The sequence below is a fragment of the Odocoileus virginianus genome, chromosome 3 (genome assembly GCF_023699985.2).
Source record: "Odocoileus virginianus isolate 20LAN1187 ecotype Illinois chromosome 3, Ovbor_1.2, whole genome shotgun sequence".
In the NCBI taxonomy this organism is placed as follows: Eukaryota; Metazoa; Chordata; class Mammalia; order Artiodactyla; family Cervidae; genus Odocoileus; species Odocoileus virginianus.
Window position 1 is genome coordinate 19,361,345 of NC_069676.1, and position 9,776 is coordinate 19,371,120.

Here is a 9,776-nt window from a genome sequence, read left to right on the forward strand (position 1 = left end):
TCATACCATATGTGGTGTTTGTGTCTGGCTCCTTTGAATTAGCATAGTGTTTCCAGGCTTCATCCATATTGTAACATATGCTAATACTTTTCTTTTTACTGCCAAGTAATATTTGTATGGCTGTACCACATTTCGTTTATCCATTCATCAGTTGATTGACAGTTGTGGTGTTTCTGCTTTTTTGCTGTAAATGAATAATGCTGCTGTGAACATTTGTGAAGAGATTTTTGTGTGGGCATGTTTTCAATTCTCTTGATGGAGATACCTAGGATTAGAATTACTGGAGTATATGGTAACTGTTTAATCTTTTGAAGAATTGGCATACTGTTTTCCAGAGTGGCTGCACCGTTTTCTGATCATACCAGCAATGTATGATAGTTCCGTTTTTTCACATCTGCACCAATGTGTGTTACTGTCTGTAATTTTAGTGCTTTAACTTTTAAACTTTTATGTAATTTGTTTTAATCTTTTGGCTGCACCTCACGGCATGTGGGATCTCAGTTCCCTGACTAAACTCACACTCCGTGTACTGGCAGTGCAAGATCTTAACCATTGGACTGCCAGGGAAGTCTCCTAACTTTTAAACTTTCAAAAGCATTTTCTCACTTGTGCACATGGTCATACACACAGACTTCAAGTAGAAAGCCAAAAATCTCCTGCCCTTTCACTGTTCCTTATTCCAAGTCCCATCCTCAACAATCCACCTTCCTTTTTTTTTTAGTTTCTCTGGTGGTTCCCATTGTAATTCCAAGGGTTTCTTGATTTACTCACAATTGTTCTTTTCTCCCCCCACTTTTCATTGTAAAAACTTGGAAACAGGTAAAAGCAGAGTAATGCAACCAGACTTCATGTACCCCTCTCCACCTACAACTTTCAATCATGACCACCACGCCAGCTGTTTTTATCACAGTTAAATATTTTGTATTGGTTTCTCCATTGAAAAGTGAGAGTCTGCCTTATGTATACTGCCCTTTCCAAATTTTTGTAGTAAGCTGTTTTTAGATCTTCTCTTACTTTTGCAATTTTGAATAAATATTTGATTTGTTCATGTTCCATCAACCTTTGACAATATTGCTGACCTCTCCCTGAGTGAGCTGGGGGGTGTTGGTGCCCCCACCTCTTTCTCTTCTTTTGCTCTTTACCTCTTAATAATTTTCAGTTTATTTTTATGTTGTCAGTTTGATAGCATTTACAGTCTGTTCTGTAAGCATAATTAAGCCTTCCATGCTTTGTCTTCTGGTTGGTTCTAAGACTTGAGTATCAAAAGGATTTACATCATTAGGACTTTAACTCTTGTTTACTGTAGTGCCATGTAGTGTGCTAGAATTATTCCTCCCACCCCCATGCCTATGGACTAAATATAACAACCCTTGTGCCAATAGGAGAAGAATGCTCGAAGCATACAGTTGACACCTTTTCAATTCAGAATTTTTCGATAATCAATGTGACTTATGGACTTAATCTGCAAGCTCTTTTAATTATCATTTATATCTTATGTTGCCTTGTATTCTTTAATCATACCATGCGTTATGTCCCCAGTGAGAAAGCTTGAGAGGGAAGTAGTTTTTCCCTTTTGACTCTCACACCAATTTTATTCTCTTCAGTAAATTGGTTTTCCCAATAGTTGGCAAGCAAATATAGCCTGTGCCATTAAAGTGACATCATGCATCAGATTCTACATATACTTTATTTTATGATGAGTTATAAATATATAAATATGTTTAAAATAAGGCTATTAAAAACTCATAAATTAAAATATTCAGCTTCAACACTTTGAGTATTTCTCCTTCATAATCGTCTTTAGCCTTTCCAAGAGGTCTTTCAGTGTACTTGTACTTGTCTTGGCTTCATTCACAGAACAGGTCTACAAAAAAAATATTTCATTAGTTCGCATTGCTAAGTATTTGAATCTTGCTTATGCCAGTCTACCCAGGTCAATCCTGCGTTTGCACTTGCCACTTGAACAGTGATCAAACCAAGGCTGCCAGTCTGGCTTGACTCTGCTGCTAGGCTAACAGGGTTTAGCTGTTTTTTGTGCATGCTACTTAGATTCCAGAAATGGCCACTGTAAATCCGTAACTGTCTGCCTTCAGGGTGTGGCCATCCCTGGACAGGTTTGTCACAGCTAGGTGCTGCTCAGGGCGTAACAGGGATGGAGGCTCAGACCTGCCCACTGCCGTCTTGGGCCTTCTGTGTGGCCACCTGGGCTACTGAGAGACAGATTCAGTCCATTTGCCATCCTGCCCATTAAACAGCAACATAACAGGTTGGCAGCACTTCAATTGGGAAGGATTCCTGCTGCCTACCACCTGGCCACTGCTTCAGTTTGAATCTCAGCTCTACCAATTTATTAATTGCATTGCTAAGACAAACTACTTAGTTTGTAAAAGCTTCAGTTTCCTCCTTTGTATAAAATGGGAACAATAGTACCTACTTGCTAAGATTATTAAGAGGGTCCAAAGACACAATGAGTGTAATATCTGCTCCCTGTTCTGTTACCTTATAAATAAAGCAGCATGCCCAGAGAGAGGATGAACATCCCCAGTTCCTCTGCTTGGCATTAGGTAACATCCACTCTTGGCTCTGCCACTTCTACATCATCAGTTCTCCCCTCTTACTAGGTCATCCCCACTGGTATATTGACGTGCTCCGTATAGACCTCATCTTAAAAGCACTTCCTTCACTTCATACCTGCCTTCAGCTATTGTTCTGTTTCTCTGCAACCCTATAGAAAAATACCCTAAAGGAGTTTTTCATACTCAGTACCCCTTTCTTTTCACTCCTCCCCACACCTGTTCTCTATGGAACCTACTCTCCTCAGACTTTCATTCCCACATCTCCATCTGTGTCAGCACCATCAGTAACCTCCATCGTGCTGAGTTCAATGACCATTCTTAGTGTTCATCTTACTTGACCTTTCAGTACCTTTGACACACTCCCTCCTTAAAAGAGTTTCTTTGCTTGCCTTCTGGGATACCGCACACTCTTTGATTTCCTCCTACTTCACTGGCTACTACTCGGTCTCTCTTGCTGGTCCCTCCTCTTCCTGACTTCTATATGAGTGCCTCTGGGCTCAGTCCTTGGATCTTGTCCTTTCTCTGTGTCATTCAGGTCTGTGACTTAAAGATCTTTCTGAGAACGCTTCACTTAATACCACAAGTTCTGACCTCTCCCTTTAAGCTTCAGACTTTTTCAACAGTCCTATCAGTGTCTTCACAACCTCCAGCTTTGATCACCCCGTCTTCCATGTCTGTAAACAGCACCAACCATCCACCAAGGGGCCCAGGGTAGGAACCGGAAGGCCATCTTCTACCCTTTCCATTACCCCGCACCGTAGATCTGTCAGCAAGTCCTTCTGGCTCTATTTTCAATCATAGCCAGAATCCAACAATGTGTGCCACTTTTACTCTGTAACACCCTCCATCATCTGCTGCTGGAGTGCTGTGGTGGCCTCCCGACGAGCCATCTTACTTCTGTGCTTACCCCTACTCAGTCCGTTTACCACACAGTAGCCAGAATGATCATTTAAAATCACAGAAATCAGGTGGTAGTCTGCCCTGCTCAGAACCCTGTGGGACTTCCCCACCATGCTTGGGGCAGAATCCATAGGCCCTGTGTGGTCTCCTGCTAAAAGCCCCTCACTTACTCAGACCCAGCCACATTGGCCCTCCTGTTGATCTTTGAACACATGAAGTTCATTTCTACCTTAAGGCCTTTGTACAGCTGTTCCTTCTGCCTGGAATGTTCCTTCCAAGTTAGTGATGCAGCCAACTCTCTTGCTTAATTCAAATTTTAGATGATGTCGCCAACTACTAAATCAGCCCTCTCCCTCTTGACCTCTATGTTCTTTACTCCTGTATTTTTCTTCATAGCACTTATCACTGCTGGACATCATGCTATATGCTTGTTTGCTTTTCTCACTGACCCATTACAACATTCTGTGAGAGCAGGAAATGTATCCCCAGTGCCTAGAACAGTACCTATAAGCAACACTCACAGAGTCTCAGCAAATAAAATTTGTTGAATGAATGAACAGGCTGATTAAAAGTGTACTGCTAGTCACAAGGAGGAATATTTTAAGAAGTCGTACTGCCATCCACGGCAGGTTGTTGTCATAGCAGAGCTTACCTTGCTTGCCAAGCCGCTGAGATTCCTGTCAAGTCCGCTCAGGAATCTGTTCAAGCACGAGTGGCTCCTGTAGATGCGCCTGAGCTCAATTCCAGCCCTGCAGAAGGTTTCCTTCTCAGTTGTGTTCTGGAAAGAGAAATGCTACAGATAGCCACTGGCCAGCTGGATTTTGAACACAGGAGAGAGAGATTTCCTTTGGATTTCTTCTTTCCAGGGGGACAGGTGGAGAAGGTGAGTTTGCTCACCTGTGGTCCAGCTATTCAGGTATTCCTGCCATGTGAATGGAGGCTGCTCATCACAGTAAACAGCCTCTCCCAGTTACTTGCAAATGCGGTAGCCTTTTACCGAAACCTCCCAATTTCTTTTCCGTTGGAGGGTTTTATGCAAGTCAATCAACTAAGTTAATGAGAGAGTGGGGTTTGAATGCAGGGTTACCTGTCTACAGCCGATGTCTATTTTTTTACCCCATGCAAGTTCTTCTGTCTGTGGAGGGAGTCTTAGGTACATGAGCTCATAATCAGAGTCTGCTCTCTCTCTTACTCCTATAATTTATAGTTTTTGAATCTAGGTTTCCCTGGAAATCCCACATGCTTATTGAGAAAATGAATGTCCATCCTTTGGCCTGGACAGTGCTGCTTTAGCCCCAGTACTCTCCCATTTAGCCCTCCTCCTGGAAGGTAGCAGTATGAGGAGGCATGTCCCCACACAGCTGGACGTGAGTTCCGGTATCAGGGCCAGGTGCCCAGGAGGTGGGCCTGGGAAGATGAGGGGCAGCTTCCGAGAGAGTGCTGGGCCTTGGATGGAGTTTCTCGAAGGGGCCTTTGGCCTTGAGTGTGCAGGGTCAGAACCTCTTTGGAATACTGGCAGCTCTGATGTGAGTCTGGCCACATGGTTCTCTTTTTTATGAACATGGGAGAGGGAATATGTCTCGGGCCAGGTCAGGCCTGGTATGTTCTCTCATTCTACTCTAGGACAGGGTCGTGGAGCCTGGATGGTGTGTCTTAAGCTTGAGCCCAATCAAACTCAGATAAACCTGTTTTCAGCCTCTGCCAGGACCTTTTCTCACCCCTTGCCACTCAAAGTGAGGTCTGTGAAGCAGTAACATGGACATCACCTGGGAACCTGTTAGAGATGCAAATCTCAGGCCTCCCTCTGGACCCACTGAATCAGTCTGTGTTTACAGGATCTCCAGGGGATTTATATGAGGAGCTCTGTCCAAGCAGCTTTTTTGGTTCTCCCATATTTTTTTCTGATTATCAAGGCTTTTGACTGTAAAAATTATATGCATTCAACAAGAATGGATTTTTTTTTTCATCAACCATCAGCCAGAGAGAACTGCTATTACAATTTTGGTAACTATATTCCCAGATTCTTTTTAATACTTTTTTTTCAATAGGGACAAACTAGTGATATTCTTTTCTAACCTCTTTACGCTTAACATATAGTACTAGCAATTCCTTAAATCATTCAGTAGTATTTTAGAACATGAGATTGAGAACTGTGGAGGAACGTAGGGCATATTTGTGCCACAGCTGATCAATCCCCTACCTTTGCATTGTTTTTGTTTATGTCAGTACAGTAGCAGCAAGTCATCTGTATAGGTCTTTGAATTCATCTCTTATTTCTTCAGGCTGAATTCTAGAAGTGCTGTTGATTTTTTTAGGATATTTCCAGGAAGACCTTCACCCAGACCGAGGCACCAGAATCCCAGACTGCAAAGCTTCCTCTGCACTGTGGAGTTTGATGGCCCATGGTCCTTTAGAAGGACATGTATATAATGAATAGCCATGAACCCTCCTGGGTCCTGACTCTAATTGGAAGTTTAAGAGTAGCACCAGTGTCTCTGGGCTCTGGGAGTCAAGAAAACTCCCATAAATCACTGTACCTCTGGGGGGTGTTGTGGGTGAACAGAGGTGGTGAGACTAAGATGACAGACGCTAGCTGTGTATGCGGATGGAAGCAGACGCCTGTGTTGCTGGGGACAGAACAGTGAGGAGAAGAGATCCTTTGCTTATTTTTCCATCAGAATCTAATGAGATTTTTCTAAAACTTTGACTACTTTGACTAGGGACTTAGAACTTAACACTGCCTCGGTTTTGAGAAAACATCTTCTAAAGAATTTTCAAAAGATTTCTAAAAATGATTAGGATAAGTATAGAAAAGAGTTTGAATAAAATGGAAAACCTTTAAAAGAAGAAATTCTAAAGGCAGTTTTAGTTAAAGGCCTTAATGTTTTAGTTCCATTGGGATTGTAGCAATAGGATGATCCTCTGTACCGCCTGCTTTTTCATCTGCTTGTCCAGCTTTCACTGCCTTGAGTATATCTTATGTAGCTCAGGGGGCTCATTTTCAGGAGCCATGTGGACTCTGCAGTTCAAAACTGCTCAGGAAAGAAGCTCAAAAGGGAGACTGGTTTCCTGCCAGAAAGAAGCCTGCCCCTCCTGGGAGTACAACAGTGGTGGCACACCATTCGTGAGACTTCTGTGCAGGGTTTCTGCTAGAGTTCTAACTAGGGTCTTGCCTAGCTTCTCTGGGACAAACAGATCTGTCCTATATGTATTGTATCCATTATCTCCACTTATGCCCACATTTAATCAGCCAGTGCTGTATGTGGAAAAAGTCCTCTGCTTTCACTTTTAAAAAAAGATTCCAGGTTTGGCATAGAGCTCTCTGAAAACTAATGGACTTTTGCACCTTTTGGTAGTAGAAAATGCCTCCAACTAATAGTCCACCAGAGAAGTCCTTCCTAGACCTGCCAGCTTGCTTGCTTTCTACCTCGCTCACCTTACTTCAGAGACACTGGGAGCAGTGCCTGCAGAACCCAGCATTTAGATCAGCACATTGTCATTGTTCCAGAGTGTGTCAAGAGCAGGATGCCACCCAACTTGAGCGTAATGGACCTCTGGATCTCAAAAAAGCACTAAAAGCAATATGCTTGATTTTTGGAAAGATATTCTTGAGAACACAAGAAAGTAACTTTTCCCCCCATATAGCACCCTTGTGGGTTTTGAAAATAACAACCTTTTTTTGTTCTGAAGCATCTTGAAAGGTAAGTAAGCAGTGCTGAGTCTTTGAGGAAGAGAGAATGGAAAAATGAGATTGTTAATCCAGGAGGAATAGAAAGCAGTTCAGGAGAAGGCATGAGATAGGTAAGAGTGAAGGAAGGTAGTGGGAACTGACCTGCATGCACCTCGACTGGGGAGAGGATTGGCTGTCTACTAGAGCAGCCCAGAGTGGGGTCACCCTGGGCTCGCAGTCATGGAGGGTTGATGATTTCAAACCCCTGGCCCCTCTCTCTCAGAATGATTGCTTCTCTACAACCAGTTTTTGCCTTTAATCAAGAGTTATATAGTAACATTTTCCACTAACTCAAGAGTTGCATTCCAACCAACTTTCAAAATTGCTTTCATATCTTCAGATGTAGAAACTGAGGGACAGAGAGGTGTAGAGGCTTGTCAAAGGCCACATAGTTAATAGCAGAACTGGGGGTGAAGCCACCAACTGTCTCACTTCCAGCCCCACAGTGCTTCTGCTGGGCCTTGCCCTTGGCTTTGATAGCACCCTCTCAGCAGTGAGCCACCCCCTGGAGAACCCAGAGCATGACTCAGTGACGCTTGGCTATTTTATTTCTCTATATATAAAATATTAAGATAGATAAAGTATTATATATAAGATATCTATATAAAACATTAATAAATGAAATATATAAAGTATTATACACCAGATATGATATTATATATATATATGTAAAATCCTTCCAACCTGCTGTTAGATAGTCTGATACAGGATGAGATTCTGAAGGATAAAATTATATAATATGTATTATACCGTCCATATGTTTATATTATATGCTATTATGTTAAAATATTTCATATTATTGTATTTCCGACTCCTGGAATAATCTTTAATGAAAAATGAGATAGTCTGGATAAAGGCCTGAAGAATAGTTTTGCTCACAAGCAGGACAGGCCTGCGCTCTGGCCCTGGCCAAGTTACCCTCTGGTACACATGGAAAGCAGGTGGTTAGGAGACCACTGGTAAATTGAAGCTCTGGGTTTTTCATTCTCACTTGTGTGTTTCCATGAAAACAGGAACTGATGTGCTGAAAGCTATTGATATGGCTGTAGTCATGTGTTTGTCAGAGAAAACGCACTATCAGCTGTCAAATCTATCTCCTCCCACTGCAGATCGGGAGGTGGGGGTGAGGCGCAGGAGGAGGAAAGGTGAGACGCCCTGGCAGGAGCAGCCGGAGGCAGGGATATGTTGGCCCCTGTCTGATAGGATGGTTCTGGACCGGCCGGAGGGGAGTTTGCAGGACAGAGAAAGCTGAGGGTCTCTGGACAGCCATGCCCGGAGCTGGTGGGCTGTTAGGTGACCGGGCTGCGGAAGAGGAGGGGCTCTGGCGATACGTTTTCTGTTGCCATAGGAAGTCTCTTAGACAAAATGAAAGCTCTCTCAACCTGTAATCTCAATATCTGTTTTTGTGAGAGTATTTGGTTTTTCAGAAATGTATGGGCCAGAAAAATTCTCTCCTTCAGCAGCATTAATTGAGTGCCTCCTATATTCCAGGTACTAGATCTGGGTTGGATAAAATCTTAACGAGCTTTTCCTTGATTGAGGTCTAAATTATGACTACAAAACCCAAGCTTTCTCCTATGTATCTTCTAAGTCAAGTGAAACCATAAACACCAAAATGCATTTGAGAATAAAGATCAGAATTCTCAGTCTTTGAAAACATTTCATACATTATAGTTAGTTTGAGCCTGTTTGCTTTCTGTTAAAGAAGTTTGTTTTAACACTTGTGAATGGCTCTCTTCACCAAGTCACCCATCAGCCAAAGCAGACCCAGGACAGCTCTTACCTTTGGGGCAGCAAAGACGTCTGCTACAGGCAGCTCCATGCATGAATTCTTGGCCCAGGCAGGAACGAGAGAACAAGAGAGTGAGTTACCTTCAACTGCACAGGGTAAGCCTTCCTGAGCAGCCCTGACTCTCTTAAACGAAGAAAACTCCCTATAGTCCCTCGGGGAAAAGAAACCAAAAAACGCCAGGAGAAGAATCTCCACGGCGCTCACCATCCTACCACCAGCCACCAAGTCTCTAGGAGCTGTTACCTTCTTTTCACAGTCTAAGAAACAGGCACAGCATCACCAGAACATCTGGAGAGATGGTGCCAGATAGCTTACTCACCTTTCTTGCTGTGAGGATGTTCAGCGTTTTGATGATCTCTTCTAAGGTAATATCACACTTGTGTCCGTGGACGAAGTGGCTGGTACTTGCCAGTAAGCAGACCAGCACTGGGATCAGCTGGGAGGTGAGCCCCATTAATAGTACCTCTATTTGCACTGACAATGTGAGACAATTAGTTTACCAGGAGAAGCTAACAATACAATTCTGATAAAGATATCTCTATATATAGATTTAAAAATTGCTGAAACTGAGGGAAAATAAGTTTACATTGGAAATTTTCATTACACCAGGTTGTCAGTCATTTGGGGCCAATCAGCACCTCTCTTCCAGGAGAAAAAATGCCTCACAAAAACAGGTAAAATGTTCCTGTGAAATCAGACCAGTAGGAAAATGAAACCTTTTTTTAAAATTAACTACAAAGTATCAGCATAGGAAATTACACCATAATTTGCTCTTTAG

At 42.8% G+C, this 9,776-nt stretch overlaps 1 protein-coding gene across 2 annotated transcripts; it reads right to left on the bottom strand.

Moving 5' to 3' along the window:
- Positions 1–1,668: 1,668 nt before the first annotated feature.
- IL4 (interleukin 4) lies at positions 1,669–9,485 on the bottom strand. 2 transcript variants are annotated; one of them, XM_020888772.2, is made up of 4 exons: positions 9,318–9,485; positions 8,990–9,037; positions 4,129–4,254; positions 1,669–1,864 (listed from the first exon to the last, which is right to left on the bottom strand). In XM_020888772.2, the coding sequence occupies exons 1-4, from the start codon at positions 9,450–9,452 to the stop codon at positions 1,766–1,768; spliced, it is 408 nt and encodes a 135-aa protein (XP_020744431.2). In that variant the 5' UTR covers positions 9,453–9,485; the 3' UTR covers positions 1,669–1,765. The 2 variants fall into 2 exon arrangements, with proteins under 2 accessions (XP_020744431.2, XP_070314808.1); XM_070458707.1 differs by lacking the exon at positions 9,318–9,485 and having other exon boundaries at positions 8,990–9,278.
- Positions 9,486–9,776: the final 291 nt, after the last annotated feature.